The sequence below is a fragment of the Ambystoma mexicanum genome, chromosome 14 (assembly GCF_040938575.1).
Source record: "Ambystoma mexicanum isolate Mex_15411 chromosome 14, UKY_AmexF1_1, whole genome shotgun sequence".
NCBI classification, from domain to species: Eukaryota; Metazoa; Chordata; class Amphibia; order Caudata; family Ambystomatidae; genus Ambystoma; species Ambystoma mexicanum.
This window is the reverse complement of record NC_090940.1, coordinates 434,341,296-434,358,314: the sequence shown is the minus strand read 5'-3', so window position 1 is coordinate 434,358,314 and position 17,019 is coordinate 434,341,296. Positions and strand designations below refer to the sequence as shown.

General features: G+C 48.3%; 1 protein-coding gene across 4 annotated transcripts in view; it reads left to right on the top strand.

The window, feature by feature from the left end:
- Window positions 1-17,019, top strand: part of LTBP2 (latent transforming growth factor beta binding protein 2) — a 1,918,131-nt gene that overhangs the window by 1,721,905 nt on the left and 179,207 nt on the right. For all 4 annotated transcript variants that reach the window (XM_069637635.1, XM_069637634.1, XM_069637633.1 and 1 more), the window contains one exon: window positions 6,045-6,188. In XM_069637635.1, coding sequence (XP_069493736.1) covers window positions 6,045-6,188 — 144 coding nt within the window. The remainder of the gene's footprint in view (window positions 1-6,044; window positions 6,189-17,019) is intronic.

The window sequence follows — 17,019 nt, the reverse complement described above, 5'->3', positions numbered from 1 at the left end:
ATACGTGCTTGCCTTATGCGTTGTCAAAAGAGACATTGCCCTTACAGGAATCTCAGATCAGCCATGAACCTCAGATCACACCTTCAAAGATTAGTAGAAATCACTATGAATACCGCTCCCTCACTTTGGAACAATCTCCCATTGGAAATTACGACCCTCTTTGAAATGTTCCGTTTGGCTGGATTTCTGGATACTATTGGTATTGTCTAAGAATTCTCATCCACCGCCATCCCTGCCAAGCCAAAAGTCTTTGGTGGCTCTGCCCTGGCTCCCCTGCACTGCCCCGCGGCTCACTGCATGCTTCCCTCCACTGCACCTCACTCCTGCGCCAAAAGTCACCACACCTTTTTCTCCAGAGGCTGTTCTTGCATATCTTTCTTCCACCTCAGTTTCCCCTTACCTCCCAATTTCTTCAGTGGCCACGGTGGGTGGTCTGGTCTTCCCCGCTTTCATTCCAATTTATATGTGACGGTCCTGCTGACATGGCAACCAATTTATGACCAAGCCATGTTGCTTTGGGTGCAGATACCCATGGGGTTACCGCGGTCGTGTTAAATTGCTTGCCTTAGTACCTGAGGGGATAGAATTCTTGGGCATTAGGTGCACCACAGTTCTGGGCCACTAATGCCTGGAAACCCACCCCCCTGGGCTGTAACACTTAAATAGCTCCCCGGACTGACCTTACCCATTTAGAGGGAGATGTTACCCTTCATGAAATCAATTGTCTTGTCGAGGGGTTGGGCAGAGGGAAGGGTCCTGTTGCCGATGGAATCTCTGTGGAGTTTTTAAATCATTTTCCTTGATCCCTCACTCCCTGGCTCAAGGCATTATATTCACACTTTGCATCTCAGAAATGCTCTTCTGGATCCTCCTCAGAGGCGTTACTCATTCTATTTCCCAAAGCTGATAAAGACCCTGATCTCCCCAAAAATTACAGACCAATCTCCCTTATCAATGCTGAAAGCCATATTTTTGCCAAGGTTCTTGCTAACAGAATTGAATCATCCCTAAATGCACTGGTTAAACTTGATCAAGTTAGTTATGTCAAGGGCAGGAACATCTCTGTGAACGCGAAGCAACTGCAGGATACCTTGCATACTGTCTAAAGGAATAAAAAAGACAAACATGGTTATGCAGCTATAGCGCTGGATGCTGAGAAAGTCTTTGATCCGGTCAACTGGGATTTCTTGTTTCAATCTATCCGATGGGACGGGTGTGGTGAAAATTACATCTCCCTTATTAAACTTCTTTATTCATGTCCCACAACTTCTATTATTCTAAATGGCCAATCCTCACCCTTCTTCCCTTTACGAAGAGGAACAAGGCAGGGGTGTCCCTTGTCCCCTATTCTTTCCATTTTATCTTTAGAACCCCCTTTTAGAGCTTATAAGATCTGATAGTAACAACCCTGGGATTTCATGTGGGAAATCCATAGCTGCATATGCGGATGATATTCTTGTCCTCATAAAGAATCCCAAACTGCATCTTCTGCATCTTTTGGATAGATTGCAGCAGTTTTCCTTAATATACGGCTATAAGCTCAATAAGGATAAGCCTAAGATATTACCTCTTAACTCCTTTTGTGGCAGACATGATTTGATTTCATATGGGTTTAAATGGTGTCATGACTCAATTAAATACCTAGGCCTCCACTTTGCTTCCTCGGTGCATGATACCGTGAATTAACTCAATCCTCCTCAATTTCTTATGGGGATCTGGGAAGTGTAAAAGAATTGCTGTTAGCAAGCTGAAAGCCCCATATGATACAGGGGTTGGGAGGGGGGGTTAGGAGCCCAGATTTTAAATTGTATCATACAGCCTTTCTTCTCAAACAGTCCTGTTGTTGGTTTGCCCCTCCTGATTCCACTGACTCACCATCCTGGTGCAAGGTGGAGAAACACCTTGCGTTTCCATGTGATATTTCTGACCTAATTTACTTTTTCAGCCACTTCTCTGCAACAATTTCGGATCCCATTAAGGCTTCCATCTCTGCTCTCAGACCCTTTCTTATCCCCCATAGCAAATCCCCACCTCAAGAACTCTCTCCATTTCCGTGGCACAACAAATCTATCACTATCAATGGAAGAGCACTTTATCGCAAGTCCTGGTTAGCTAAAGGCATCAGATTTATCCATCAGATTGTTCATGGTAGCTCCCTTCTCTCATTCCAACAGTTCAGGCATCTCATCCCGATCCCTATTTCGTATTTTAACTTTTATAATAATTTGATCAATGCGTGTTTAGACACACTTCAGCGTTTTTTAAAATATAATTTGTATCCCTGCTGCCTCTAAACTTTTGCTCCTAACCATGGCTTCCGATACTAGGGCCGCCAAATTTTATAGTATATTGATTAATATGGAGCATCCTTCCACTAAATGGCTTGTTCAATTAAATTGGGAGACTGATTTTGGTCTTGTCTTGGATGATCATACTTGGTCTCAACTGTATACTAGAATCAGGGGTGTCCCAACCTCTGCCAACATCACATAAAACCTGTACTTCTTTATACATAGAGCCTTCATTACCCCCCTGCAATTGTCAAAATCTATGATTAGTGCAGATAGTAAGTGTTGATCATGTGGGGGTGCCCCTGCTTCATACAAAAATATGTTTTAAGATTGTCCCTTTGTATTAAAGTTCTGCCAAGAAGTATGGAGATTTCTTAAAATGACTTTTAATGTTAATATCCCTCTATTGTTTTTTAATGTTTTCCCGTGCAGTCTTGCCACCAAAGACAGCATCTCACTTGCTTCAGCCACGCTTTATGATCTTTTCATTGCTCTAGCCCTAAAGCTTATTACAACCAACTGGAAACACTTGGAAACTATCTCCATTAAGGAATGGTGGAATAACATATGCCATGTGTAGAGAGTTGAACATTTATGTCCACCTACCTCGATGCTATACCAACGTACAATGACAAGTGGGCTCATTTCATTCGCTATCTGGACCACTTCAACATGTCTACTCGTGGTTCTTGAGCTGGGTTTTTTTTCTATCTTTTTCTGTTTTTCTTTGTCTTCTTTCATTTATATTGCTACTACTGTACCTACTGTAACTCTACATTTGGAAAGTTGGCCCCTTATTTTGTAAAGTAATGATCTCAAGTATCACATTTGTGAGCATCTCCTTCCCCTCCCTCCTTCCCTGTGTGTCTCGTCGGTCTCCCTGTCTGTTCCCGTTTGTCCTTTATTCAAATATTCGTTTCTACATGCAGATAATGTAATTTACGGTGTGCCGCGTGTTTGCAGCAAACTCCCTTGTTTTTTCGGATCATTGACTGTTTGGTTTAACTGTCTTCATCAAGATTATGATCATCACGGTTTTTACTATCATCTGCACTGTTATTATTACATCGTTCTCAATTTGTTATAATCTCAATAAAGATTATAGATTTTTTTTTAAAAAAAGACAAATAGCACTGTTGTAGACGGTACTGCTGGACTGAGCCAATCAGGAACAAGGATATCTGAAACCTTCCAGGGCCAGTAGTCACTAACAATTCCTCATTCCTTCCCAGCTGAGCCTGGCAGAATATCCACTGATGGTTGCACCCATCCCTTCTCCCTCCTCGCCATGTTCTTTTCGCAACCCTATTGCATGTGATCCTTGCTTACATGCCGCAGAAAGGTATGCTTATGCGCATTATATACTATGCTTGGAACTGAACGTTACCAGCTTGTCGCATATTCTGTTCATTCTAAGCTTTATATACTGCTGGAAGTTTGAATCATTTGATTGGGGCGTATGACGCGTGGCCTTGATATTGTATTTCTAATAAGTGGAACGGAGTTTATGGCTCACTGTTTTGCTATGCATATGTTTGAGTCAGTAGACTTGGCTTATGGTTTATGGCTTTGCTACTTGCCTATTTCTGTTGAGTTAATGAGGCCGCAGCCTTGCTAGGCGTCTGTTTGTATTGGGTAGTTGGGTGTATCATGACTTATTCCCTTGCTGTAATCGTATTTCTATTGAGTTAATAGGTGTGCATAACTTATAGGGCCGCATTACGACCCTGGCGTTAACCAATGGCGCTATTAGCGCCATGGTTAACACCGGTAACTCACCGAATCCGCCATGGTGAAATGAGGAATTACCACCCCATTCCAAGGTTGGCGGAGCGATAATTCCCGATTTACCATTGGCCCTTCCCCATTCCCATTTTTGCCCCATCGGGCTCAATGGGAATGGGGAAGGCGGTAATTACAGTACCGCAAATTGCTGTATAGTAATTACCTTCAAGGTCCCTTTGCGGGTCCCTACCTTAACGGCTGGTACAGACCAGCCGTTAAGGTCGGGAGCCGCAAAGGGACCTTGTAGTAAGGCGTTAAAGGGTTAACGGCGTCACAACCTTTTACGGCGACGTTAACCCCTTAACGCCTGGGTCGTAATGAGGCCCATAGTCTTGTTTGGGGCATTGCAGTGGTTGACTTACAAACTTACTGCACAACTTTTTGTATTGGGAGATGGTGTTGTGTGACTCATGGCTTTGCTACTTGCATATTTGTTTTCAGTAGATAAAAAGGCGTATGACTCTCGGCCATGCATATTTCTCAGTAGTTGATTGGGGAGCACGATTTACAGACTTGCTAGGCTAATATTTCAGAGGCTGAGTAGTGAACAGAAGACTCTGAGGGGCTCGTTTTCGGCCTAGCGCAGCCTAAGCAAAATGCGTCAAGATCGTAAAAACCTGTGTGCATTTCTCTCGCGCTACACCCTATTTTCCTGCATTTATATGGCTGAGTGGAGACACGAAACGCAACTTGCGTTTCTGCCGTTCCCTTCCTCTCGGCCATACAAATTCTCCTGCAATTTCATGCTGGCGGACATGCTGGGGATCCGTATGGAGTCCACACGCCTTTTGCACCAGCAAAAAGCAGGCGCACTTCATACGGATCCTTTTGTCAGCGTTTATTTCATTTGCATGGTGGAGGGTAAACGGGGAGGGCAAAAGGCGGGCACACTCCTGTACGCCGCCTTTTGTCCACCCAATTTCTATGCCGTAGATTATTCAATCCTTTTTTTTTTTACTGAAATCCAAAATGTGCAGTTCTTTATTTAAAATGGTAAAAATAAAACTACAAGTTCCAGAATGTAAAGAACAAAATCAGGTCTAGTTGATGTATTCCTGTTCGGAATGAGAAACGTTGAGAGGTCCGAATGCGTCACCAGAAAACGTGCATGTTAGTTGTGTTTGTCTGTTATGCGTGTGGATTGCAAATGCTCATTTTGTTTGTCTGTTACAAACTTAGAATTGTCAGTGCCTGTAAACAGGTGTGTGCGCATGCGCGTGTTTGCATACGTCATTTGAAAGCACGCATATTATTTTATACTCTGTTCTTACTGAACATATATGAAAATGTCGAAACTGAAAGTGTACCATTTTGAGATGCATTTTGAGTGTATAAGATAAACCTAATGCAAACCCACCTATTTTTCAACATTCTGCTTCTACATTAATTCATCCATGAAAGTGCACCAAGTTTGGTTTGAGTGTTTGTATGTGGCCGGATGCATGCCAAATATTCTGAACATTCATGGACAAATGTTCCTATGTAAATTAGTTAAAATAAATATATAAATGGATATATATGATGTGGTGTATGCCCCTTTAAGACACCATTGTGCCTGAAAATAAATGCGGCCCCATGACAGCAGACATTCAGATCCTGCCATTAGTTTGTAACTGGGGACAGAGCATGTATATAATGTTCTTTTAATGAAAGTGATCTGAGATCCTGCCTATTGGTTATAGCTATTGAAGAGTTTGAAAATTATAATGTTCGACATTCTTTGTCTTCGGTTCTGCTGTTTTTATGAGTTTTGCGATTTGTACAATTTATTAAGGTATTTTGATTATTGTATTGGATCTTGTTCTTTAAAATGTTAAATAAAGAGTAAAACATTTGTTATGAAGATGCGCATGATGGAGACTAGGATTTCAAGGAATTAGCATTTCCTTCCTGTAATTTGCAGGATGTCATCTCTTTGTTTAAAATAGGAGGTATCCCACTTGTCTGATTATCTACTTTGTGTTGCAGACATAAACGAGTGTGAGCTGATGGTGGCAGTGTGCGGCACAGCATTGTGTGAGAATGTGGAAGGATCCTTCCTCTGCTTGTGCATCAGTGACCATGAAGAATATCACCCAGAGAGCGGCCACTGCCAGCGCCGAATGGGTAGCGGTAAGGAGCATGTCATCTAGGGGCCTTCAGACAAAGAATATTGTAATCAAATGATTCACTCATACAATCTCACTACTGACAACTCTGGAATGCTCAAAGAAGTAGTGATGTGTCATTAAGAGAACACAACGCTTGAGTGTGAAAGAAGCATTACAGTTTGTCAGCATTCATGCAAGAATAGCACAACTTTATCCCAGTTCGGGGGCGCTGTTGAGCAGCCGACAAAATGGCTGCCTAGCCTTTCAGCTCCGTGTGCCGCTGCTACGAATCTGGCTCCATCTGCGGTTTGCTGTTCTCCCCCGATCTGAGACCTGGCTCCCACCCTGCTGATACCCTGAGCCACCTGCCTGTGAAATTTGGCCCTGATTCGGACCTTCTGACTCTGGATTCAGCCGCGGGCTCTGCCCTCCGCGCTGGGCCGCTCTGGGCCCTCGCACTTCCGACGGGCGGGGTGTGTGGCGGCGCCGTGATACCCTGCTGTTACTGGCGGCTCCGCGGCTCGTTTGCCTGACTGGCCCTCTATCAGGACCGCCGCGGCCGGCTGCACTGGGCTGATGCGAGGGGGCTGTATGTGTGACCCGCGCCGGCCGCGCTGATCCGACGTGGGGTACCGGCGCCTGCTGCCTGGATCTCCCTGCCCGCTGCCTTACGCTCTTGCAGTGCCTCTGCCTCGCCTCGCTCTACGCCGCGGCCGCTGGGGCGCCGCGGCCCACCTGGAGGATATCACCCGGCAGCCCGGAGGCCTCGCTGGACGTCGCTGGAGCTGGGTCGTCGGCCGCGTGTGACGGCCGCGGGGGCCCTGCGTGGTCTCGCTGGGACTCCGCCATCCTGTTCCTGCGCGCAGCCGGGCGGCCGCTCATGACGTGAGGAGTTGCGATTCCCTGGCCCGACCCGGCTGCTGGCCCCCGTTTCCTCGCTAGGACTGGGCCCCGCAGCCCGGCGTATGCCCACTACACCTCCTGAGACCCACAGGAGCCAACTGCCTGGTCAATCCCGGCTCGGGGTGACCCTCCCCCGATAGCTCTGCCCGCCGACAAGATAGCGGCCTCCACCACGTCCCTGTGACCGCGCGGAGCTACTGCACCCACACTAGTCCTACCACGGCACTTGAGCTCTCAGGCTTCGCGCCACACGATGTCCAGCAGGTCCAGAAACACCAGCAAGACCGGGGCCATGGACAAATTCGCAAAAGCCACCCCGAGGTCTGAATCGCCCCATGCATCATGCGTCCAGGACGAATCACCACCCCCTGCGGAAGGGCCCCCTGCAGACCTGACGATCATGATGGAGTCAATGGCTAGAAATTTTGCAGCCTTTCATGAAAAACTGGACGACATTAATGCAAATGTGGCGTCCCTGAAGGCTAAACTAGATCAACAGGGGGTGCGAATCACCGAAACTGAACACAGGATCAGCTCTAATGAGGACAATATAGTCACACTGCAGAGTACGGTATCTACCCTTGTCGCAGACATGAAGTCGGTAAAGGCCAAATGTGATGACCTCGAATCCAGATCTCGTAGGAACAATATACGCATTATTGGTGTCCCGGAAAATGCACTGAAGGGTCGACTTGAACTGGCTGTTGAGATCCTCTTGAAGGAACTTTTAGACAATCCTGATTTGTCCCCCTTCTTCACTGTTGAAAGGGCTCATAGAGCACTGGCTCCGCGCCCCAAGCCTGGGGACTTCCCGAGGCCCATTATTGCGAAAATTCTGAGCTTCAGAGACCGTGACCAGATCCTCCGCCTTGCACGTGAAAAAGGCGAGCTCAGATTGGACTCACAAGTGATTCGAATTTTCCCTGATTTCTCGATCGGAGTTCAGCAGGAGCGTCGCCAATTCATTGGCGTTAAAAAGCTGCTCAGGGAAAGAAGTGTTCCCTATGCCATCCTATTTCCTGCGCGTCTAAAGTTCACATTTAACAATAAACTTTACTTCTTCACCGTGCCCTCGGAAGCAGTGAAATTCATAGAAGCACATATTCCCCCTCTTCCGCCCGCTGACATGATGGGGAATGTCTAGATTTTGCTTGTGGCCTGCCCTTGTTGATCGGCCTCTGGTCGGGCGCTTTAGATGGTTCCACTGCACATTAGCCTTTTTCACAACTATTCTGCTGTTACGTTTATGTTTTTCACATGTTCTGGGCTACACTCGCTGCACCTACTTTCTCAAATAAGCTCCTGTAAGTTAATATGCTGAACTACTCATTCTGCCCATGTTGACTTCCAATTATTGCTGAGTGGCATGCTTCTTGGATTCGCATGCAGACTCGACACGGCCACCTATAGTTGCAGCATCCTACATTACCAAACCGCACACACTGCTTGTTTTCTCTCGAATTCCTTTGGTTCCAAGCACGCTGGCACACGGCAATGGCGTACCCCACTGCGATTGCACTGTTCTACATAATTTTTTGTTTTGGGTTAGCCCCTGTTGGGCTCTTGCACAGATTGGATCATGTTGGGGTCGACCCGACTGTGCACTGGTTGGGATGGGTTGGGTTCACACTGCTAAACTTGGGTTGGTGGTGAGGGTGGGGGGAGGGAACGGGGTGTTATTTACAAAAGGCACACGAGGTTGCATGAGGCGCGCACTAAAAGGCCACGACTGCAAGATTGATTCCGAATTTTGATGAACGCACTATTGGTGGGTCCGTGATGTCCATTGAGAATATATGTCATGTAATGGAATATCCGTCACCGCAATGTCTACCGTCATAATGTCATGGAATGTCCGGGGGTTAAGTAACCATACTAAGGCCCGTAAAATAATGGCCTATGCCAACAGGCATGGGTGTAGAGTAGTGTTCCTACAGGAGACCCACTCCGATGGCCACATCCCTAGATCCATGGCTCCGACCTGGGGGCCGGCAAGATTCTTCACCTCCTATTCCACTCAATCCAGGGGGGCTCTAACTATGATTCATAAGTCCATTAAGTTTACACTGCACAAAAGTTACATTGACCCTGAGGGACGCTATGTTATACTGCACTGCACTCTAGTTAACAGAGAATATTTACTTGTCAACACCTATTGCCCCAATGTGGACTCTCCTGGATTTTTCGATACTATTGCCTCCATCCTGTTGGGATATGTGGGTATACCGATCCTCTGGGGTGGGGATTTGAATCTTATTCTGGATACGGTCCTGGACAGAACTGGTGCTGCCCCCCGTCCCCTGTCTAGTGCCGCACGCAGACTGAACTCCCACACCAAGAACCTAGACATCTGTGACGCCTGGAGATCGCTACACCCCCAATCTAGGGACTACACTTACTACTCATCAGTGCATGATAGCTCCTCCAGGATAGACCTATTTCTTGTGTCAAGGGGAATCATGGGTGGAGTGGTGGACTCCCAGATCCTACCCCGCACACTGTCTGATCATTCCCCTATTACACTCTCGGTGAGGCTGGGTGTGCCTGCCCCGACATTTAGCACCTGGCGTTTCAAATCGGATGCCCTTAGGGACGTGGTGTTTAAGGCTGAAATACTTGCTGATATCCAGTCCTTCTTTGAACACAACACTCTCCGAGATACCTCGGCTGCAGTCAGATGGGACGCCTTCAAAGTGTATATTAGGGGTATGTCCATCTCCCGTGAGGCTGGAGTGCTGAAAACGATCAGAACCGCACTGGGTCGATCTGAAGCCAAACTGAAACAGCTGGAACTGCAGTGTGCCACCAGGGCTGACCCTGTCACGCTTACCCAAGTCTCCGATGAACTCCGGGTGTTCAACACGCTTGCCGTCAGCGAAATACAATACCTTGGCCGCCCTCAAGCAGCCAGGAAATATGGGGAGGGGGACAGGCCCGGGAGAACGTTGGCGTCACTGATTAAATGGGAATCTGGCCGAAAGCAAATCACCTCCATTAAAGACAATCTGGGCAATGCTCAATGGGCTGACCAACAAATCCTGGACACATTCACTGATTTCTATAGGTCCCTCTACTCCCAACCCGCTGAACACACTGAACAATATATGCGAGAACTTCTCAACCAGATCCCCACCACAGAGATTTCCTCCACTACTCGGGACGGGTTAGACTCCCCTATTACACTTGATGAGATAGTGACAGCCATTTCCGACTTGCCCAAAGGCAAAGCCCCGGGACCTGACGGCCTAACTGCCGCCTTCTACCAAGAACACGTCGCCATAGTAGCCCCCAGGCTTCTTGAGGTCTGGAATGAATCGCTCCGATTATCTATCCTCCCTCCCTCCATGCGCGAGGCAGCTATCACTGTGCTGCTCAAGCCCGGTAAACCGGAGGATGAGTGTGGGTCCTACCGACCCCTCTCCCTTATGAATATAGACACGAAGATCTTTGCGAAAATCATTGCGAATCGTTTTTTGCCCATTATGACGTATTTGGTCCATGAAGATCAGGCCGGCTTTGTACCTGGTAGGTCTACCTCCCATAATATTAGGAGACTCTTTAATGTGATGTCCCGCATCGATCAGAATACGCAAGCGGTGGCGGTCACACTGGACGCCCAGAAGGCCTTCGACATGGTCTCCTGGAAATACACATGGCTTGTTCTGGAGACTATGGGCATCGGCCCAAACATGATCAGGTTCATTAAATTACTATACACCTCTCCCGTGGCGAGGGTGAGGACCAATGCGTTGACGTCCGACCTTTTCACACTCTTTAGGGGTACCCGACAGGGTTGCCCCTTTTCCCCAATACTGTTCGTTCTAGCAATTGAACCGATGGCGGACTATGTCCGTGCTCATCATGCCCGCAAGGGGATAAGACTGAAAGACAGCCCCGAGATTATATCTCTATATGCGGATGATGTTTTGCTATACATCCGAGACCCCACGTTACATCTCGACCCAATATTGAGAGATATCACCCGTATTGGCACCCACTCCGGCTTCACCATCAACTATTCAAAATCTGAGATCTTTCCGCTCACTCAATCCACCCAACAACCCACCACTGAATACCCCCTCCGTTGGTCACCGAAGGGCGTTAGATATCTGGGTGTGCAAATATCCTTAACTAAATCCACCCTCCTTGCTGATAATTACTCTGCGGTAGCACAGATAGTCGAGACTAAAGTCCAACGGTGGCGCGCCCTTCCGTTATCCATCGCGGGTCGGCTTTCCCTTATTAAAATGATCCTTCTCCCTAAACTTCTTTACACTTTTGGCAATATACCTGTGTGGCCCGGGAAGGGCTACTTTGCTAGACTACACACAATTTGTGCACAGTTCCTCTGGCACTCTGGCGCAGTGCGCAAAAAGTGGACGGACATGACACTCCCATATAGACTAGGGGGACTCACGGCTCCGGAGCTATCACTCTACTGGTACGCGGCCCAGGCACAGTTTGCCACTCACTGGTACCCCGGTACCCCAGTGCGTCCCCATGTCAAACTGGAACGGCTGGCGGCGACTGGCACTGACCTAATGTCCATCATACTAAATCGGCAATACACACCCGACTCTCCCATTGACCCACTCAACACGACCCTATTAGCCTGGGCTCGCCTTCTGTTTCAGACACCGGAGGCTTCCCCGTACTACAAATGGCTTCCTGTTTGGGACTTTCCCGGCCTAGAACCCACTCATGATGCGTCATTGGCTCGACACTGGGGGGAGCTGGGATACCGGGCACTGACGGACTTCTACCCCAATGGCAGGTTTATTGACCCCCAAACTTGGAAATCGGGCCACACAGGGTCCGCCTTGGAGACCCTTCAATACTTTAGATTAAGGGCTGCGTTCCGTACCAAATGGCCCTCATTTCCTGAAGAGCCCCCTGACAACTCGGCCATTGCATACATCGCTAACTCTGGTGGTGCCCGTGGAATAGTCTCAGCACTTTACAAGATTCTTCAGGCCACTACCCCTACACCCACCCTCAAGGCACGAGTTGAATGGGCCGGCGAACTAGGCCTGGAGATATCAGACGGGACCTGGTGGGCTATGTGCCTACACACCCAAAAAGTCTCCCTCAATTTCCGTTTCCGCGCCATGCAGTACAAACTCCTAAATAGACTGTACTACACTCCGCACAGGACCTCGAGATTCGCCCGGGCTGCGGTGCACCCCTGCCCCCGCTGCGGGGCTATAGAGGCTGATCACTTACACTTGTCTGGTCCTGTGACAAATTGCTTAGATTTTGGGAAAGTATTCTAGAAACACTCATGGCCATCACTGACACTGTAATTGACCCCGACCCGCTGGCTGTCCTATTTGGTGCCTGGAAAACAGATGACACCAGGGGCTCGGCTAGATTCCTTAATATTGGTTGTATGATAGCCAAGAAATGCATTCTTCAGAGCTGGAAAAGTCCCTTCCCCCCGACCCACCAGAAATGGCTTCACATGCTAACTTGGTCGCGCAACTGTGAGGAGGAATTTATATCTATGCTCCCTGCCACCTCTCGCCCCAGAAACATCTGGACGGAGTTCAACTCATACCTGAACTGTCAAGGGGAGGGCACCTCCAGCTCTGTTTCGTCCCCCACTCCTTCAGTGACCATCCTTACTACATGAACCCATACCTACATGATTCCCTTATTTCTGTTGTCTGACGCTATTACCACCAATGTACTATGCTTCATGTATTGCTTCACCTTATACTGTCTAAATTGTGATTGTTGCCTTGATGTGTGTACCATGCTACCTCTGCCGCCAAAAATAAAAGTTTAAAAAAAATAAAAAAAAAAAAACTTTATCCCAGTTCACTGCAAAGCCACATGTAGCCATTAGTCATCTCTTCACCGACTTTCAACCTCTTAAAACAACATACACCACAGTAACTCATTGTGCATAGCTGTTTCCGCTCCAAACCGCCTGTCCATCTGTAATTGCTTTCCATTGGCCACTGCAGTTACTGCTTCAATAGTTTCGCTATAGCAATGTGTCCTCAAATTCTAATGGATTCCTTCCTCCCATGGATTCCTCATCTTTGCTATCTCCAAGCACAGCTGCTCTTCTGAACCTTTTCTTTTCACCACGGTGTGCAGCGTGGCTCCGCCCAATACCTCTACACATCCCACACCAGATATGACATCTGGGCTAGTGTATATACAGATGCCGTACCCTGTGACCTCAGTTCCTTTTTTCTGCACACTGCTCGCTGTGGGAACACTGATTCTTTTTAAGTGTTCTCGTTTTTCATTTCTTGAACAATACGCCGAAACGGACAAAGTCCTCTTAGTTCAAACCTGCGTTGCGTCGACTGCAGGCGTCAAATGTCCATTTCAGGTCCCCGCCACATCTGTCTATACTCTCCTCAGTGAGGGACACAAAATGTAGGACTGTATTGCGTGTCAGTCAATGCACCCCAAGTCAATTCGAAAAAGAGAGGCAAAACTGTTCACCTTCCTCCACAAGGAGAAGGGTGATAAACTGACCCATTTGTGGCAGCCGGCACAGATCGATGAACAGAAGAAATGTCCCCTGCCTGCCAGGACAAGTACAAGAAGCAGCACCAGAAGAATTGTTGGTCACCAGTTGGTTCTTCAAGGTACTATTCTTTTTCATCAAAGAAGAAGAAGAGTCGCCGCTACTCTAAGAAATCCCAGACGGAGGAGGCTCCACGTGTACCTTTTCGCACCCCCTCCACTGCCGCGAGGAAAGCGAGGCGTTCAGGCTTAAGACTCTAGAAATATTTGCCAAGGGCCTAGCGCCAACAGCTTTAGCTTTGGTGCCACTGGCGCTTTCTCAGTTCAACGTGCTCAGGCAAGTCAGTAGAGACACAGATTTGTAACACAGCCTTCGGGCTCGATCGCATGACAGATGGATAAGAGCCTGTCTCGTGGTCGCAACACTCCACTTACAGATGTCGGTCCTCCAGCCTCGACTTTCCCCTCTCCGGGGTCACCAGTACTGCATGGTGCCAGAATTCCTTGGGATTATTGCCCGCTTCGACGAGGTGCAGGCATGCCTCACCTTCGGGACATTTATGATGAAGAAGGGGATCACCTCCAACCTCACAAAGTTAGAGACTTCCCAGTGGAGTTCTGTGGGGAACAATGGGACTTGGTGGATCTTGCGCCCAACGTGTAGGTTCCAAGTGGCCTGGACTCCTCACCAGAATCGGACATGCTCCCTCTTCCTACACGTGTAAGCCACAGGCAGCTTTTCAACATCCGATTGCTAAGGTGGTAGATCCAAGATCCAGTATGAGCTCACAGACATTCTGGGTGAGGGACCAAAAAGGAAGACACTGCTGCCTTTCAATCAGGTGGTTGAAGCTCAGTTCTGGAGCTGTGGTTGGAACAGGTGGTGCTGGCTGTTGACTGGGAGATTGCTCAGAAGCATAGACTGGCTCCCTCTGACCCTCTCTTTCAGTCTGCCCATGCATCAGTAGAATGCTTTGTGGTTCAGGCTGCCACGGCAAACCTGAAGATGACCTCTTTCCTATCCTTGTCCCGTGACAGGGAGAGCAAGCAACTGGATGCCTGCGATGTGTGAATGAAGCATGTGCCCCAGCTACGTTTTCTTTCCGTCATTGGTCAGTCATCACGAAGGTCTGTGAAACACATCCCTGAGGGTGACACGAGAGAAGGATTTGAGGCCCTGGTGAAGAATGGCAATAATGCCTCTTTCAAAATCCTCCAGTAAGGCCTGTATACTGCAGACTGCATGGCCAGTGCGATGGCTACCAGCACGGTCTTGAGGTAACACTCTTATCTTTGTACTTTAGAGTTTGCCCCAGATGTCCAGGAAAAACATCTGGACATGTCCTTTGATGGCAACAACCTATTCCGGACTTAAACTGATGCCCCACCAGGAATTCCATGCTTCAAAGGAGAATGCAGAATCGCTGTGTCTAGCTTTTTGGCAGCAACAACCTGTGAGTCCTGCGGGCAGAGGCACAGGTTTGTGCTACTTCACCTACTGTGCCCACAGAGGACGAGGAGAAGCCCCTTCAGGTAAAAGTCGGGGTGCACCCAGAGGAGGCATTTCCAACTCCACTATGCCCTTCACTAGGCCATGTGCTAAGCCTCTTTGGATTGGACTCTGTATGAGGCAGTATATCCCTTTTTGGCAAAAAATGGATGCTTACCACCTCCGATGCCTGGTCCTTTCAGGTTGTTCACCAAGGATGCTGTCTTCAAACCCTGGCTCATCACCATCGGACCGCTCACCAGACAACCAATACTTGTCTCCGGACCCTCTGCTGTTGGGAGGAAGTCTGTCATCCTCTGTCAAAAGGGACCATAGACCCAGTACTCTGCTAGAGGCGGTGCACAGGTTCATTTTCCACCTATTTTCTCATGCTGAAAAAAGGACTGAGACTACTATTTCACTAGCACCCCCCTGCAATCTGACTAACATTTTCTGCTGTCCTCACTAGCAGCACTTTTCTTGCTAACTGTCTGTAACTTACTAAGATGTAAGCGCCTAGACGCCCAAGGGTTAAGCGCACTATACAAATGTTAAAATAAACCAAATTAAAATAAATACGTCCCATCCAGTATCTCAGGGTGCTGAACTTGTACTTGTGCAAGGCCAAGTTCAAGATTATCACTCTAGCCCAGATTCTTCAGGCCATGGACCTGCAGGATTGACTGGTATTGCTGGATCTCCAGGATGCATGCTTTCAAGTGCCCATCCACAAGAACCACAGGAAGTTCCTGAGATTCAAAGTGGTAAACATCCCCTACTAATTCAAGGTCCTACCATTTAGCCTTCCTTCAACGTCCAGAGTTTTCACCAAGCTTCTTCCAGTGGTCGCGGCTGGCCTCAGAAGCAAGCGCATCCATGTGTCCCCCTATTTGGATGACTAGCTTCTCCAAGCTCATTCTAGAGACCAGGCATCGGTACACTTGTACCGGACGTGCAGCCTATTGCACAGCGTAGGCTTCTCCCTGAACTTCAGGAAGTGTCAAACTGCGCCGTCACAGTCCCTTCGATTCATCAGAGCAGTCTTGGGCATTCACCTGGGCCTGGCCTTCCTGCCCGAGGATAGATTAGCAGACATCTCCAAGATGGTTCATGTCTTCCAGTCACACGACGGAGTTCCTGTCTCAGTTTTTTCTATGTTTACTGTGTCTCATGGCCTTCTGCATTCTCAGTTTCAGGGACTGACATCCGATCTTCTTCAGGTCTCAGAAAAGACTGTCCATAAAGATGGACTGGTGGTCCCAGAAAGTCAACCTGCTGAGTGGGGCGTTGCTCCAACAACCACAACCCAAACTGACTCTGGTCATGGATGGGTGCCTGAAGGACTTGGGTGCATATCGCCAAGATCTCAGAGTGAGCGACTTGTGTTCCCTGTCGGAGTGTTGGGAACACATCAATTTGCTGGAGTTGAGAGAAATCAGGCTGGCCTTCATTGCTTTCTTACCCTCTGTGAGAGGCAAGACGATATTGCTTCTGACAGGCACCACTGTTGCCATGCATTTTCTCAACAAGCAGCGTGGAGTGGGCTCCTTGCCTCTGTTCAGGGAAGCAATGCAACTATTTTGCTGGGCTCTGGAGAAAGCCGTGACTCTGACGGCGGCTCATCTGGCTGGCAAGGAAAACATGTTAGTAGATGGTCTGAGCAGGCAGTCTTAGGCCTCACATGAGTGGTAGCTCTACCAGGAAGTTCTGGAGGAGATTGTCTTCCAATGGTGTAATCCTCAAGCAGATCTCTTCACTCCCAGTGTGAATAGGAAGTGCAGTGGGTTCTGCTCGTGGTAGGTTCCTCGACAAGGAGCCTTGGGGGGAACACATGACGACAGCTCAGTGGAAATTCAACCTGCTCTGTGCATTCCCACCCATCCCTGTCAAACCTCTAGCGTTCAGGAGGCTGCGCCTGGTCGGGTCCAGGATGATTTTGGTTGCTCCAGATTGGGCCCCGAATTGCTGGACATGG